At 45.0% G+C, this 17,749-nt stretch overlaps 2 protein-coding genes across 4 annotated transcripts; one reads left to right on the top strand and one right to left on the bottom strand.

The window, feature by feature from the left end:
* Positions 1 to 68: 68 nt before the first annotated feature.
* Positions 69 to 7,939, bottom strand: LOC125718808 (flotillin-1). 3 transcript variants are annotated; one of them, XM_048992916.1, is made up of 15 exons: positions 7,858 to 7,939; positions 6,760 to 6,947; positions 5,766 to 5,826; positions 5,132 to 5,207; positions 4,897 to 4,987; positions 4,539 to 4,682; positions 4,308 to 4,427; positions 4,130 to 4,225; positions 3,882 to 4,034; positions 3,680 to 3,776; positions 3,447 to 3,487; positions 2,970 to 3,107; positions 2,203 to 2,367; positions 2,028 to 2,094; positions 69 to 1,584 (listed from the first exon to the last, which is right to left on the bottom strand). In XM_048992916.1, exons 3-14 carry the CDS (start codon positions 5,806 to 5,808, stop codon positions 2,038 to 2,040), a joined length of 1,221 nt encoding a protein of 406 aa, XP_048848873.1. In that variant the 5' UTR covers positions 5,809 to 5,826; positions 6,760 to 6,947; positions 7,858 to 7,939; the 3' UTR covers positions 69 to 1,584; positions 2,028 to 2,037. The 3 variants fall into 3 exon arrangements, with proteins under 3 accessions (XP_048848873.1, XP_048848871.1, XP_048848872.1); XM_048992914.1 differs by having other exon boundaries at positions 3,447 to 3,492; positions 3,595 to 3,776; positions 7,858 to 7,937; XM_048992915.1 differs by lacking the exon at positions 2,028 to 2,094 and having other exon boundaries at positions 3,447 to 3,492; positions 3,595 to 3,776; positions 7,858 to 7,935.
* An 859-nt stretch (positions 7,940 to 8,798) lies between these two features.
* Positions 8,799 to 14,221, top strand: LOC125718807 (tubulin beta chain-like). Its single transcript, XM_048992913.1, has 4 exons — positions 8,799 to 8,978; positions 11,514 to 11,622; positions 11,775 to 11,885; positions 11,966 to 14,221. The coding sequence occupies exons 1-4, from the start codon at positions 8,922 to 8,924 to the stop codon at positions 13,021 to 13,023; spliced, it is 1,335 nt and encodes a 444-aa protein (XP_048848870.1). The 5' UTR covers positions 8,799 to 8,921; the 3' UTR covers positions 13,024 to 14,221.
* Positions 14,222 to 17,749: the final 3,528 nt, after the last annotated feature.

Here is a 17,749-nt window from a genome sequence, read left to right on the forward strand (position 1 = left end):
AGTCCTTTACTGGATAATTGTTTATGGAAAATGGGGTAATGAATGGAAAATGTGTAAATCACACATACTTTAGACAAGGGATGTATATTTGAACAGTAATATTTCCTATTACACTTATCTGAGAGTATCAGTCATTTCTTTGCAGTATTACAGCATTCAGCAGAATACAATAAGACAAGTTACATTCCAAAAAACTACGTACAACACAAAACCACAAAAACCTACGTGTCCTCTGTAAAGGAGAGCGTGCAGTAAGTAGCACCCATACATGACGGATATAATGAGCACTGGCCCAGGATGCCCACAGCCCATGCTGACTGGGAGATGTCGCTGGCAGGGACACAGACTGGGACACGCTTTGTCTCAGTCTGTGTGAGACCTACAGAGAGAGATTTTCTAGCAGAGCACTATAGTTCACAAATAGCTTCAACTGTGGTATGTAATTCATGCAACATTATACATAAATATGTTGTAATGGAAACATACCAACACTTTATTGGCCTGCAGCAAGATGCAGTGAAGACGGCTGGACTCCAGTGCTGAAAACAGGCTACCTGTGGTGAATTGGACTAAGCATGCAGCACAACCCTCTCACTCTACTGCCAAATACATTAAAGCCACAAAAGACATTCAATTTCCCGTGTTTCTAATCACAATCACAGAAATCCCATTCAACAGTGGGGTCAGTGTCAACAGCACAGCATAATACAAGCCTAAGGCATTATAAAGACCTCAGAAAAAGCCAATAGCTGTTCCTTTGGTTTGTAGGATATAAAACCTGGTGCAGTAAGGTAGAAAAAGTCAAATCAAAAAGGTACTGTAAGCTGAGCAGATGTGTGGAATTTTCTAACTGTGAAGTTAACTGTCAAAGACCAGCACTCAGCTTATATCTATGTGCGTATTACCTAGCAACTCAATAAAATACTACATACATGACATGGGATAATTCAGCATATGGCAGATCCTCCCTGAAGGTCTACTGCCATCATATAAACATCTGCTGTCAGTGTATGAAAATTACATGTGTAAAAAGAAAATCTGTAAACATAATGAACGGATACAGCAGTATATGGGAGGAACATACCACGATAAAGCAAAACAGATAGACGGGAAAGGCTTACTAACAGGGTAAAGGAAAGAACAGGCCCTTCTTATAAGAAAACACAGAGAGGTATTCGAGTTATCCTGTAAATTGGTGATGCACAAAAAACAACGTCCACATCTCCCCATGATAGAAAAAGGCAGTGAGTGCAAAAGATCAGTCTGGAAGGAGCAGACTCAGGGGACTGGGCTGGGTTTGGGATTTACTCGATGGTACTACATTAGCTTATCCTTTATATAAAGTGGATTATTACTATAATGATGATGATATATCTGACAATAACAGGATAGAAGGCCAGGTGGCACTATCAGTCTGGGGACAGCTGACAGCCACCGCCCTGCAAGGTCAGAGTAAAGAGAGCAGGAGCAGAGTGGTGGGGGCGGGGAGGCGGGATCATAGTGGGGGTGGGGGCGGGCTCTTGGCAGGCTCCACCCAGTCACTGGGGTTCTTCTTCAGCCCATACGGGTACATTTACCCGAAACCTTGGGGAGGGAAAGACAAAGAATCAGTACAAAAACCATTACCAGTACAGTACAATTTTCATTGGTTGCTTTTTAATTACAAATAAAGCACAGGATTTGGCTCATATGATTACAATTATTTGAACTATATATATACACAATTATTATGTATATATTTTTATTCTATTTCTCTATTTCATATAAGTAGTAAATTATTGATGCTATAGCTTTTGTGCATTAATTAATGAATTTATTATAGTGTTAGACAATTAATACTTCCATTTATATTCAATTTGTGTAGTTGAATGTCTTACAAAGAGTTTCATAATGTGACCAGCCACCTGAGGCAGTTACCTTACATGCAGTCATTGTGTCACTGGTGCCTGCTAAAGGATGAGGTACCGCGATACCATCCCTAGCAAGCCTACAGCCTGCCTCTCATACTCACTGCTGGCGTCACTCACATATGCATAACTATGGCTCACAGACGCCCAGAGAGACAGGACGGATGCACATAGCAGCACTGGAGGACTGGGGAATAGGACAAGAGGCGCAGAGACACTTAGAGGTGAAGAGGGGCAGGACCAAGAAACACAGAGACAATCAGAGGGTGAATGCGGTTTAGACACAAGGTCTCACCTGCGAGATGCTGACTCCTGTTAGTCTCTCCACAGCCTCTGGCAGTCGGGTCATGATGTCCAGCACCTCCCCAGTCAGCTTGGCTGCTCCCACTTCAGACCCTCCACTCGACACCATGGTCACCTTCTGTGCTGCTGACAGGGGCTTGCTGATCTCTTCTGCCATCTGGTGGAAAGTGGGAAGAATACAATTCCTAAAAGGCCTGGAATTCAAGGCCTGTGCAGTGGTTAGCACTGCTGCCTCACACCTCTGGATCCACGGTTCATGATTCCATGCGTGCGGAGTTTGCATGTTCTCCCTGTGGGGTTTCATCAGGATATTCCAGTTTCCCCCCACAGTCCAAAAACATGCTGAGGCTAACTGAAGTTACCCAATTAGCCATAGTTGTGTGATTGTACCCTGCAATGGGTTGGCGCCCCATTCTGGGTTGTTCACCACCTTGCGCCCATAGGACCTTCTGCAACCCTGAATATGATAAAGCGGCTGGACTAAATGGACTAAACTTAAGGGAAAACATGGGCCTGTGACTGGTTGAATCCTGTCCTTGGTTATTCCTTGCATAAGAAAAACGGCTGGATGGATGGAAAATAGGAACTTTGAAGGAACTAGCCATGCAACAAAATGGACTCTTTACGAGCCAAGTCTACAGAGATTACAGTTATATCCAGCTTCAGGTTTCTTGTTCTCACGCAGCCATTTTAAACCTCGTGGGCTACAGACTTACACATACAGCTGACACCGTCTCAAACTCCTCTTCTGAGACTCACCAAGGGAAGTTTCTCCAGCAGCATGTCCACCATGGCCCCCTCTTTGTACTCCTTGAAGGCCTCCGCCTTCTTGCTCATTTGCTCCGCATCTGCTTTGCCTTTGGCCTCCACTGCAAAGGCCTCTGCCTCCCCTTTCACCTGGGAGAGAGGTCAGTCACTGTCACACTGCACAGGCCTCTGCCTCCCCTTTGACCCAGGGGAGAGGTCAGTCACTGTCACACTGCACAGGCCTCTGCCTCCCCTTTCACCTGGGAGAGAGGTCAGTCACTGTCACACTGCACAGGCCTCTGCCTCCCCTTTCACCTGGGAGAGAGGTCAGTCACTGTCACACTGCACAGGCCTCTGCCTCCCCTTTCACCTGGGAGAGAGGTCAGTCACTGTCACACTGCACAGGCCTCTGCCTCCCCTTTTTCCTGGGAGAGAGGTCAGTCAGTCACACTGCATAGGCCTCAGCCTCCCCTTTCACCTGGGACTCACCCTGATGGATTCTGCCTCAGCCTCGGCCTCCATAATGAGCTGGAGGCTGCAGACACATGCAAGAGGGCAACAATCAGCACAACAGGGGACTAAAGATACAGCCTATCTGCAGCTTGCAGGCATGGAGCAAAAGGGGAGCCGGTCTCACCGCTCAGCCTCAGCCAGTTTTTCGAGGCGGTAACGCTCAGCCTCGGCTGGCTTCCGGACCTTGGCCTCCAGCTCCTTCTCCTTCCGGATGATTTCCTGTTCCTGAAGCATTATCTGCTGGGCCCTCTCCACAACCTGCACCTGCATCTTCTCCTCCTCGATACGCTGCTTTGTCTTTGCTGCCTGTGATAAAGAGTTTGTACAGTCTGCTGTTGCTCCAGTGTTTTTGCCCTTAGTGTGCAGTGCTGCCTATGCTGCTCGGCAATGATACCACCTCTCTTAACACACCTGAAGCTGGTAGGCCATCTCAGACTCCGCCTTCTTGGTGTTGACTTCAATGTCATAAGCGGCTTTCTTCAGTTCATAGTCCCGCTGAGCCTTGGCCATCTCAATCTCATTGAGGTACTGAGCAGACACTTTCTCCTGCATTGCATGAGCTTCCTGCAAACAGGAGGCAGAAGCAGAGGGTGAAGGTGAGGAGGAAGGTGGAGAAGGGAGGCTACCTGGACAGGACCCACATGGGGGACATGACTCACCCTAATTACGGCATCCCTCTTGTTCTGGGCCTCCCCAATTCGGGCATCTTTCTGTACCTGAGCGGTGCGGGCCTTCCCCAGAGAGTGCAAGTAATCCTGGGAAGGGAGACAGAAGGGCAGTTTACTGACTGACTGCCCAGCGAGGGAGGTGAAGATAAGGCAGAGGTTGATATGGCACCTGGTCATCATGGACGTCTTTCAGGGTGTAGCTGACCACGCTGATGCCCATGTTGACCAAATCAGAAGAAGCCACTTTGAAGACCTGCTCAGAGAACTTCTTCCTGTCCTTGTAGATCTCCTATAGACAGAGAGACAACGAGCGATTCCTGCGACAGTGTGGGGCATAAGTGGGTGCCTGCGTGTGTGAAACGCATTTTTCTGTGCTCCTGTGCAGCTGCACATGATTTACCTCTACAGTCAAGTGAGCGATGATGGCCCTCTGGTGGCCCTCTAGGGTCTCCAGGGCGATCTGGGCAATCTCGCCTTCTGATTTCCCCATGAACATCTGACAAGCTGCTGCTAGCATCTCCTTGTTCTGACCCTGAATCTTCATCTATGGATGGATCATGATTCAAACAATGCCCATCAGTCAATGACAGGCTGACTACACAGCACAGCAGAAAGACTGCACACAGCCATTTCACATATGCTGTACATATTGTACACAGCAGGCACTGTATGCACTGTAAACAGCACCTTGACTGCACAGTGAACATTGCGCATGGCCATTCCACAGACACTGCTTGGTAAACCGATGTTCAGTGTACCTGGGCAATGCCAGTGACGGAAATGGGCACGCCGTGTCTGGTGTACACTTTGTCACTCTTCACATTTAGGGTTAGGGTGTTCAGAGAGATCCTGAAAAACACACAGAAGCGGAGAGGCAGCGTGTATCAAAACACCTCACACTGTCACTATCACTGCAGAGCAAAATAACTAATGTCTAATCACACGAGCCCTAAGGCCAGCAGCTGGCTAAGTGCAGAGGGACTGAATGTTTACCTTTGGATCTGCTGAATACAGGGGACGACGAAGACCCGACCACCCGCGATCATAAGGGGAGGCGAGCGACAGAAACCTATGGAGAGTGCACATGGACACCAGACTGAATGTATATGTAATAATGCAAGAGTGTGGAGAGCTGGTCACGTGTGTTTGAAGGGTCGATGTGTTTGGGCATGTGACAGATTCAATTTAATTTATCTTGGACTCATTTCTGAAACATTTCAGCGACACAATAATGTTTTTTCTGTCTGTCCGAGTGTGACAACAAATCCCCGGAATGGCTGCGACATCCCAAAGGAGAGGTTTGAGGAGCAAGGCTTTGTTCTTCAAGCAAGCCTACAACATTTAATTTTTTGAAGAATAGAAGATATACTTCGCATTATAATGCAGTATATACTGTATCGATAAATAGATAAGTTGTTTTAAATATAATTTTCCCTGGCAGCCTAAGATTTTTGCACAGTCCTCCTATATTTATACAAGAGTCTCAAAAATAGTAAGTGGTTGTGCACGAAGGATCAGCTTTATGTATTTTATTAAGCGTACTCGGCATATGTCTTTAAGTAACTCATTTCATTTAAAATTGTGGAAAACATTATAAAACATTTCAGCCATACATGCAGCATCTTACCTGACACCACCATTGCCTCATTGGGCCCACATGTGTAGAACATCTTGAGTTGAATCTAGGACTGCAGAAAAATGTGCATAGGCCTTTACAAACACCTTACACACACCACTGGCCAAAAGTCATCTAAACATAACATTTTCCACAAAAAACTGGGTATATGTAGTATTGTACAATTATATGTGTATGTGAAAAATAAAAATACACTAATAAAAAAGCACTATGTTTAGATTTAGCAAAGGAATCCTTTCATACGTTGTAATTTTGACCTAAGAATGCATGTGTGTAATTTTCAGTACAAGTGGAAGGTGTTTTTCCTTGGAACTGTTGATCCTTAATGCATTAGAAAATCATTTAATTTCATTTCGAAAATGTGTATTATTATGTTACCACGACTCGATGGTTTTGCAGTAAGAGGCTACTGTATTGCTCAGTCCAGGTATAATTATTATATCTATTTGTCAATTAATTTAGAAATCTGAATAAACTACTCTAGAATCCCTGGGTATGGACATTTAAATCGAATTAATGGGCTTTCTGAAGAGCAGTAATTATACAGACTTGTGTTATTTATAAGAATTTAAGAAAAAAATGTACAAAACACGACCATTGCCGTATATCACAACAGAAAGCTTCTTCATGACGCTAAAACCCCACCCAGCTTGGGACATTATCCCGACCCCCCAGCTAGCCTACTACTGAGTAGCTAACAGCCTTTCAGCGCATCTGACGGCGCAGATGAAGCCGTCGTTCATTAACCCCCAACATTGTACACTTCAATTATTATAAATGATATTAACAAATAATCATAAATAAAACATTCAGGTCTAATATAACGTTTTAAGTACAACTTTACCAAGCCAATGTAAGATAGCAGCATGCTAATGTGACGCTTAGGCAAGTTTTCCACCATTTACTGAAGTGCTGGAACACAAACGCAACACTAAGCATGTGGACAGACCCCGTATTGCTCAATATATGAGCGAGATCCACTTACCAATGGTGTATTATCGCTGCAAAAGCGGAACACAGACGCGTCGGAAAAGCCGCAGGTCTGTCCGCTGCTGTGGCGTTACGTCACAATATAATGTTTGGCTGCACGTCGGGCGCGCCGGAGTCTCCCTGTGCGCTGGGCTCATCGGGAGCGAATCCACGCCCACGTCCTCTTGGGTACCACATAATAACCTGTGCAGTTAAAGCCTCTTCATTTTTAATCGTGGATATGGAGCGTATGTTTATTCGAAACGGAAGAATATTGTTCTTCATATTTACATTTTTAAATCAGTCCTAGAAGCTAAAGTTGAATGCAATGTCAGTCATTACCCAAGAAGTGCAGTTTTGTGTGTTTAGGTTCGTATTTACTTCGCAAACGGTAATTTCTGAAACCCACTGTGTATGTAGCCTACACATATAACGCATAATGTTTTAAGAAACTCCCAGCCATAATCGGGAATAATCACTTCACGAAAAAGTATTTTTTTTAATTTCTAGTCATACTGCTGAAGCGGGTATTTTCTCTCATTTTATTAATTCCGATACGCAAGATGCGCAACTTACGCCACAACGGAGAACGTGTGACGACAGATGTAAAACATAATGTGACACATTAAACAAATAGGGCTAAACTCTAGTTACTGCGCACATTATCTAAGTCATTATATAAATATAATCTAACATTTAAAATCAAAGGAATAACGTGCTTCTGTAATGCTTGACCGGGGTTTTAAAGTGAGACATCAATTTCTGTAATATCATGGCTGTGAACTCCCATTCCTGCTGCAGTTCTACAGGTTTCGGAATACACTCGTGATTCACCCCAGAACATAATTGAGACCTGGCAGCTAAATAAATGCTTAAAACAACTGCTTTTCTGCAGTGAATTATAGAGATACGGCCACTGTTTTTTTTCTATTGTTCATCCTTGAATGCTTTGTAAGACACATCCTTCCCCTCCCCCTCGTTTTTGCTACACCACCAGAACAGTAAATCATCCTAGCCACTAAACATGAGAATGCGCACTGATAATAAACACCATTGTCAAAACATCATCTCATGAAATACAACAAAAAGGCTTAAAAGCTTGCTTCACCTTTACCTTTAATATGGTCTATCTTAGGACTACATAGGCTGAGCAGCTGGTTTCAGGAAGGTAATTCTCATAATACATTTTACTGTCGCCGGGTAGTGTACATCGAACCACTCCAGTGACAATGCACAAAAAAAATAAAATAATATATATATATATATATATGTCTTATATAGATAATTGAGAATTTTGCAGAAGAAAGCTGAATGAGGAGTGAAGCGCAAGGAGGTATGGCCAAATAAACCGACAAATAATAATATTTTATTCTGGGGGGTAGGATCAGGGCGGACGTGTACACCCATTATTTAATTTGGCTTCGTTCGTCCTCCTATAAATAAACCTTTGCCTTTATACAATTAAGTCCTCCTCTAACGCTCTGCTACGCCATTGTTTTATTCAACACTTAACTGACTCTATTAAAGAGTAATGCATACTTAAAATAAAATACTCTATTCGCCCATAATCTATTTAAAACGATACCGTTATAACGCTTTGGACCTTTCAGACATAATTCAGCACCAGGGTTACCTCCCCTATCGATGAACAGTTAGGTCTACTATACTGTACTCTGACATTATTCATAACATACAACGTTGGCTACATTTTGCTTAAATGATATATTTTTCATTGATTAAATGGTCCTCCTGGTGTTACTGGGTTTGCGTTTTATGTTTAATGTTTAAATACATGTGCGTAAATCTTCCATCAATTCGTATTTATTACGAACAATGACTGCATGACTACTCCCTTTCCACACAACGTAGTCTCTATAAAGCACAGAGACAACTTCCGGCCCTTAGCTTCGCCACTAAGAAACCCCATCGCTGTAGCATATTCCACAAAGACCAATAAGATTAGAGTTCTCCCGGCATCTGTTGTTCATCGCCAATCACAAGTCACAGCCTCGTTTTGGCCACCGTCCAAATATATAAATCCTTTGTCCCGTTATATTTCTATTAAAGGGTGTCTGGTCCAGCGTAGGCATTACTTGTAGTGTGACGAACAGTAGTTTCGTATCTCAGACAAAACTTTGTCTTTATATATTTACTCTAACTTTAACATAGGCAGACAAGATGAGGGAAATCGTGCATATTCAAGCTGGTCAGTGTGGTAATCAAATTGGGGCTAAGGTAAGAGTGGCGGTAGCGATCATAGCTCAGTGGCAACTGACAGATATTTTGGATAAATAGTATTTGCTAATTATTCTTTGCTTGTGCATATCATTTAAAATTGTTTTAAGGAATGTGAACGTCGGACTGTTTTCCACCGAGTATATTGTATATTTGATACATTTTTGAGAATATGATGCATTGAGCATTAAGTCGGCATCTGCGTTATATTAAAAAAATGTTAGAAACGCGTTTTATTTACTTCACTGGACTGATTGTCTAGATATGATTTTTTTCCTGGGCGTTGTGACCTGATTTTCTCTGCCCCTCCCTTACATGAACAGCTGAATCTGCTTCTTTACACCATTAGAATTTACATTGTACTTGGTTGAAAATAACGTCCAGAAAATATGTTGATGTTTTGCAAATGTCTGTGGCTCCAGAAATAAAATGTATAAATGCAGTGAGTGGCAGCGTAGCGGCACGGGTGGTCTCTTTGTCTGGCCCCGCGGAGAGCAGCGCCGCATGTCCATCCCCGTATCCTCTGTGCCTATTTCACCGGCACTTTGACGGACTATAAAAATGGGTGTGGCGGCTGCGACCCCAAGGGGAAAGCATGCTCCTTCGGCGAGTGTCTCTCTTACAGCTGGTAAGGACACGAGGAGTTCATTTAGCCCTGCACTCTGGAGCAGCCCGTGTCAGTGGATGGGCAGGCGGCTCCATCGTGGTCTCCCATTCACCATCCCCTCGTCACCCATCACGGGCTCCCATTGTGCAGACCCTTTGTATGGGGCGCGTCTTTTTCTGTCTTTTTTTTGTAGTTGTTTCAGTCGGTGACGTAATGCACGGTGTGTTTTTTTTTTTTTTTTTTGCATTTGAGGGTCTGGGCGTTTACCCCGCAGTGAGTTTGGGTCGGGAGCGCAGCTGCTTTTTAGTTAACCATATTACTTGTTTACTCATTATGTAGATGATTTAATATTTAATCTTGTTTTATTGTATGCCTTTTCATTTAAAATTATAATAACCTATAATTCCAGTAGCTGTGTTTAATTGGCAAAATTGCATAATATTAAACACTAAATACTTACTTACAAAGTATGCATTTTCATTTAAATCCGTTTGTATTAGAATTTCATTCGTGTGGTTCAAATGGTCCTCTCTGAGAGTAGGACTTTACTCTTATTAAAGAGGGCTATTCGTTTTTTTTATGTTTTTATGATTAATGCAGAGTGCAACACTTGTATTATATTTGCATTCTTCCCAGGCTCTATGTCTCTGACTGGCAGCTCTGTGACAAAAGCTTCAGACCAGTATCATTAGGCAACAAGTACAGTAGCAAATGGGTTTTAAAACTCAAATGACCGGTGTCAGATCAATAGGTTTCGATGTTATTTGGGTTGAATGGGGGGTTGAATGGAGGATCTCAGTGTTGCAGTTGCTGGGGCACATGAAGGGGCAGCATTAGGTGGCATAAGCAGAGCACCGAGGTCCACACAGGAGCCCTGTGATCTAACACAGCACGTTCATTGGCTCCAGTCCCATCGGGAGCGGTGTCTGCTTTTTTTAATTGGACGTGCCTGGTGTGCTGTCATTGGTCCATTAATTTATGAATAGTGTTACAGTTCCATTAGAAAAAAAAACATATGTGTCTTATAATTTGTTTTGTGCATTTTTATACTAAAATTATATTCCAAATGTTTGCTTTCTAAATGTGAATTAGTTCTGAAGTGTATTTCCGTAAATTTGGAGCCCGTAATGCCTGGTAGAAGTGTTACACTCAGTATATGAAGCACTTTGCGTTTTTTAAATGCATTTGATCTTGATTTACTTTGTAATATTAGTTTAGAAAAACAGCACATCTAATGGTCTGGATTCAGTCATCTGTTGGGTACAAAATGCTTACAGACCTTGTGATATCAGTCATTTTCCATGATACACATGAAGTAAACGTCTCTCAACCGGCTTCCAGTAATAAATATTTCCTCAGTTAATAAGTCATTAGGCAAGTCTGTCTTTTATACTAAAAATGCTAGCAAGGCCTCTGCTCTGAGTGAACGCACTGAGGCTGCAAGCTGAACGGTAACTGTGAGTGATGCGGTCGCAGGGCTGGGTTCCGTTCCGCCATTCCACACAGCAGCTGAGGCAGCATCAGGAATGCAGTCACACCACGCGGCATTTTAAATAGCATCCACTGACATCCTGGCAATGACCTATTTGGTCATCATCATCATTTTGGCTAAATAGATAGATAGCTAGATAGCTTAACATTTACCCAAGTTCAGGCTGCAATAATTGGTACTGAGAGTGTCATCTCTTTGCTGAAATGTTGGCCTTATTTTTGGGGGAAAAGTGCATGACTTTGTGTGTGTTAGAATATAGGCTGTTAACAGTCAGTTGTTTCTTTCAGGCTGTCTGTATATCTTTTAAACACACAAAAATGGCATCCCACTATAAATATTAATGAGTAGTGCTGGGACATGAATGTCTACTGGAAATATACTGAGTGATATTCAGTCCTGGAGCTGCTTGTAAGGTGTTTGCTCTCTCACTTTGAAGTTCTGGGAAGTGATCAGCGATGAGCATGGAATTGACCCCACCGGCACATACCACGGTGACAGCGACCTGCAGCTGGACAGGATCAGTGTCTACTACAACGAGGCCACAGGTAGTGCTTTCTGCCTCGGCGGATAAAGGGGCCATAGCCAGGAGGCCAGGAGCTCGACACCCTGCCTTCCTGCTGGCTCTGCTGCCTGCCTAGTAGCTTCCCTGCGGTATTGAGCTGCTGTGTGTATCTCCCTCTTCCCGTCTCTTATGGAGGTGGCAAGTATGTGCCCAGAGCCATCCTGGTGGACCTGGAGCCTGGTACCATGGACTCCGTGAGATCTGGACCCTTTGGACAGATCTTCAGGCCCGATAACTTTGTGTTTGGTAAGTTGGGCTAAGATTCTCTTTGGTCTTCGTGGTCCTGTCCTTGGGCTCTGGTGCTCATGCCTCTGTGCCCCTCACAGGCCAGAGTGGAGCTGGAAACAACTGGGCCAAGGGGCACTACACAGAGGGGGCGGAGCTGGTGGACTCGGTGCTGGATGTGGTGAGGAAGGAGTCGGAGAGCTGCGACTGCCTGCAGGGCTTCCAGCTGACACACTCGCTGGGCGGGGGCACCGGCTCGGGCATGGGCACCCTGCTCATCAGCAAGATCCGCGAGGAGTACCCCGACCGCATCATGAACACCTTCAGCGTGGTGCCCTCCCCCAAGGTATCCGACACTGTGGTGGAGCCCTACAACGCCACGCTCTCCGTGCACCAGCTAGTGGAGAACACGGACGAGACCTACTGCATCGACAACGAGGCACTGTACGACATCTGCTTCCGCACGCTGAAGCTGACCACGCCCACCTACGGCGACCTCAACCACCTGGTGTCGGCCACCATGAGCGGCGTCACCACCTGCCTGCGCTTCCCCGGCCAGCTCAACGCTGATCTCCGCAAGCTGGCCGTCAACATGGTTCCCTTCCCCCGTCTTCACTTCTTCATGCCTGGGTTTGCCCCCCTCACCAGCAGGGGGAGCCAGCAGTACCGCGCCCTCACAGTGCCTGAGCTCACCCAGCAAGTGTTCGATGCTAAGAACATGATGGCGGCCTGTGACCCGCGTCACGGCCGCTACCTGACGGTGGCCGCCGTCTTCCGCGGCCGCATGTCCATGAAGGAGGTGGACGAGCAGATGCTGAACGTGCAGAACAAGAACAGCAGCTACTTTGTGGAATGGATCCCCAACAACGTTAAAACGGCCGTTTGTGACATTCCTCCCAGAGGGCTCAAGATGGCCGTTACCTTCATCGGCAACAGCACGGCCATCCAGGAGCTCTTCAAGCGCATCTCCGAGCAGTTTACCGCCATGTTCCGCCGCAAGGCCTTCTTGCACTGGTACACCGGCGAGGGCATGGATGAGATGGAGTTCACAGAGGCCGAGAGCAACATGAACGACCTGGTGTCCGAGTACCAGCAGTACCAGGACGCCACCGCGGAGGAGGAGGGCGAGTTTGAGGAGGAGGCAGATGATGAGGCATAAATAAGAAATGAGAGGGATTTTTGGGGGGTGGGTGGGTAGGGGGGGGTGTTAAAGGTGTGACCAGTGGAAGGTGGCTGAATGTAATACCAGGAGAGTGCCAAAATGTCAGCCAATCAATCGGGAACCAATACTCAAATTTTACATGGGCGCACCTAACTAGAAGTAGCTTAATGAAAAGAAACCAGAGGGTGAATGGAATAAGGGGTGTAGAGCGTAAGGGACAGGATTCCTGTTTCTCTAGGTGAGTTACAAAGCATTCCAGAATAAAATGATGGGGAAAATAACCCAAAGCAAAATTATGAAAAGCACAGTAAGTCTTTGCGCCGCCGAGGTAAAGACCCCAAAGCACCGAGCACGGGCTGGTGAAACGTGCCAACACATAAATCCGGCCACAAACCAATCGGAAAGAAGCTGGAATGTGCAAGTGTACAGGGTGAAGGGCCAGAAGGAAAGCTGATCAGTCTGTTTTTACTTTAGTTTCCATTGGTATCTTCAATTTTAAATTGGATTTGTTAACAGCTGTTATGCGAATTCAACTTAAAGGTGCAAAGTAAGGTTGTGAGGTAGTATCCTGTTACCACCCGCTGTAGCAGGAATAGTAAGCTGCAGAATGTGGAAACTTTCAGATGCATAAACAGGCAAGGGATGCGCTGCGAAGTGTGAGAAGAGTGTAAATAGCAGCAGCGGGAGCGCTGAGCATAGGAGGGAGGAGCGAGCCGGGTGCCGCGGCAGCTCAGGTGGCCCTCGTCCGGACGCCAGCCACCGTCTCGGCGGGTCTGTCATGGGAGCTGCACAGAGGATGTGATACCTGCATTTACGGCTCGCGTGGCCATCGACCGCAGTCAAGAGGCCATGCTTGGATTCACGCTCGCAGCGGAGACCTTCATGCCTTGGCAGGAGTGCTCGGCTCATTTGATCACGTTTTTAATGCATTGTTGGTGGGTCACTAGGGTTGTAGGATCTGTGCAGCACAATCTTCTGTTTAGATCTCTGACACACTGGTGACCATCGGCATGCACACCCCCACAAGCCCAGTGTTTATGTGTTGAGCCGTTTTGTCCAATCAGAACCTCCTGTTGGATTTTTAATTATTGCAATATTATTTTGATGAATACTTTTTTTAAAAAAGAGATGTGCTTTGTGATGGAAAAGATTGAACCTCTGAGAAGAAATAAAAGGCATTTTTATAAAAATCGAATTTGTTTGCGTCTGTGAGTTTGTCCGCATGAAATATAGAGCCTCATCATCTCTGGAATATGTGCAGCACACACACACACACACACACACACACACATGAACTTAAGAATATAACGGCATTTAATGAAGTTCACTTTTGTCTTCGCATAAAGACCTAATGAGAAAGGTCAGTACTCCTATTTCCTCGGTTACCATTCTGTATCTGTCCATCTAACCATGGATCCTGTTCAACGATGAAGAGGGACCTCACGTCAATCCCAGGCGGCAAAGGGCCCAAGGGAACCTAATCCAGTCATCTGAAAGGTGGCCACACTATGGGCAATTTCGAGGCCCTGGTAAACCTACATGCATGTCATTGGGACAGGAGGAAACCCGAAGACTGCCAGTAGAACACGCACACTCCGCACAGGCCGGGCAGGACAGATCTGAGTGCAGATCCACAGAGGTGTCACCTCACAGGGCTAACTGCTGAGCCACCTGATGGCTGTATGTAGCTTTAGGAAATTTGGTGGATGGTAGGAATCCTTAAAAGACTTTCAATGAGGATTAACATTGTGTGACAAAACATCTCAAGTTTTAAATTTGTTTACATCCCAGTGAGTTCACTGGTTCTCCCTGCAGGTGGCAGTGTTGTTTCTGTCTGCTGCTCCCATTCACCCAAACACACAGAGAACACCCCCTGCAGACAGGATCATCTGAAGATGAACACATCAAAGGCCAGTGCAGCCAGGACTGTTTTCAGTGCAGGAAGACGTTCAGCTCTGAGAGCATCAGGGTACTGAAATACACACAATCTAGGACATGTGGCTGAGTGAACCAGCAGATGGTCTCTGTTCTGATGGTGAGGTTTCACATTCAGCGACTGAGCTGTCAAAAAGGCCTGTCTCTGCCTTGTGTATATATTTGGTGACAGTGAGGCCAGGAGCAGTTGGTGTCTTGATTTGTCTATAACAGTTTTTCTCAAGCCGATCCCGAGAGACCCCAGATGGTCGACATTTTTGCTCTCTCCCAGTTCCCTACCATGCAGTTCACATTTTTGAGCATCAACTGGACCAGTGTGAGAAACACTTGTCTAGAGGAATGTAGATTTGAATCCTTGCCATTCTGCTATTGATCACGGTTTCCGGTGGACCAGCATTTCCTTGCTTACTGCACATTTAAAAACATGAGCTGATTTGAATGAGCATTCCAGGCAAGCAAAGGCCTTACTCAGACTTACAGAGCAGCTGGCAGCAGAGAGTGCGCCATCATTTAGACTCCATTATATGGCACAAGAAGGCATCAGATCAATTTGTTGTTTCAGTCAATTGAGTGAAATCAATGGGCAGCATTCTGCTGGTATTGTGGCCTGCTGTGTTAGAGCGCCCTCTAATGTTGAGGGTCGGCAAGTGTGAGGATTGATGCCACATGATTGCCTTTCATTTCTTTGTCGGCTGCACACCCCCCACAGACAGTCCATCTTCCTCCTAAGACTGAAATATTGTCAATTTCCAAAAGCAGGAGCAGAAGGATGCACTTCTGGAACATCCACTCAACAGAGGAAACAAAACTGTAACTTTTCAAAAATATATTATATTTTTAAAATAAGGGGGTGGCATGGTGGTGCAGTGGTTAGCACTGTCGCCTCACACCTCTGGGACCCGGGTTCGAGTCTCCGCCTGGGTTACATGTGTGTGGAGTTTGCATGTTCTCCCCACGTCGTCGTGGTACTCCGGTTCCCCCCACAGTCCAAAAACATGCTGAGGCTAATTGGAGTTGCTAAATTGCCGGTAGGTGTGAGTGTGTGAGTGAATGGTGTGTGAGTGTGCCCTGCGATGGGCTGGCCCCCCATCCTGAGCTGTTCCCTGCCTCGTGCCCATTGCTTCCGGGATAGGCTCCGGACCCCCCGCGACCCAGTAGGATAAGCGGTTTGGAAAATGGATGGATGGAAATAAGAGGGAACAGGAATTACAGCAGGCAGGAAAATAATGCCGTTCAGGGTGTCTAGATTTCTGTTCCTTGGTGTCCTCTGCAGTGCTGGTTCAAATAAAATGTAAGGACATTATTGTCTTTTGAACTGGTTGGTTTCATAACAAAAAATGATTTCCATATATAGCATTAATTTCCTGCACTACACGTGGTAAACTATAAAATGACACATCTATAAACTCCATGGCCCTGTGAATTTAACAGAACCTTCCTGCAAGGAGAGAAAGGCAGATTCACGCGTCTGATCATAAGAATGTGGGTGTTTTCTATACAGTCATTTATGGCAAAAAGGTGGTGAGCAGATTGATTAAATAGCACTGCAGAGGAGAAGTGAAAATATAAACTAATCCCACAGTTTGTTGGCTTTCAGTTCATGCTGCCATCTGGACTGGGCAGCATTTTCTGAGCCTCACTCTGAGCAGAATATAGCTCAGGCAGAGCAATGAATGACTGCGATAGAAGGAACCCACATCGATCGCTCGCCATCAAATTCATTATAAAAAACATACATTTACACAACACATGAAAATATTTATATAGGTTGCCCAGGAAAAATCTTACACTTTCTTTATACCAAGATATCTCACAGGGATACACACACACACACACACACACATATCCCACAGTCACCTACTCTGCAGCACACAAACATGCTTACACAACGCAGACTGTATTCTCCTTAATGCAGCCTGGTTTCCATAGTCTGACCGCCCAGAACTTCCTTCATACACTCAGCACATATTCTATGTTTATCTCACACAGCATGGCACAAGAGTTCGTAGACAGTTTTAATGAGCATTTTATTCACTGGGATGGAAAAAGAGAAACAGGACCTAATTATGCCGGTTAAAAGAGCATTAAGAACATGAGTTGATATACCTCTCATTACTCTAACCGAAAATGCATCCAACTCCATGGCCATCATGAAAGGGTGCAGGTGTTGTCCAAGGTGCCGATGAAACCAGTTAACTTCTTACAGGTTATTGCACAGCTGAGGAGGTCTAACCAGCCTTCTTTGGAGGAATCTGAATGTCGAACAGATTGCCTGCCCTCTGTGAACATAGTAATTGTGGAGATTCATAAGCAACAAGAACCTCTGTAAGAAACGGCAGAGCAGATCTCCTGACAGGCTTAGAACTCAATAATAGTAATTTGAATTCAGAAGTCTTAAGAGGTGATTTGTTCAGCTAGAATGGTGTTAAATTTAGACTCGAGGCACATTTAGTCCCGATGTAACTTTAGTGTGGATTATTCTTTAAACTTCCATTAACGACAGACAGTACCCAATGTATTCAATTCTTCTTAGCAAATAAATTATTTTTAATTATTTGCATACGTGCTCCACACGTAATTTGTTATCGTCAAGCGTCAGATAAATGACTAAATGTAAAATGTAAATGAATGTGTGCATTGGGGTCAGGGATATAAAGTAAGCTTATCAATTTAATCTATTAAATTAATCTTAATTCACGATCTGATAAGCAGCAAGACACGAGCAAACATACTAGTATTTAGAGTATATTTGGCTAGTGGACTAGTCATGTCACAGTAATCGGTACAG

The sequence above is a fragment of the Brienomyrus brachyistius genome, chromosome 23 (assembly GCF_023856365.1).
Source record: "Brienomyrus brachyistius isolate T26 chromosome 23, BBRACH_0.4, whole genome shotgun sequence".
In the NCBI taxonomy this organism is placed as follows: Eukaryota; Metazoa; Chordata; class Actinopteri; order Osteoglossiformes; family Mormyridae; genus Brienomyrus; species Brienomyrus brachyistius.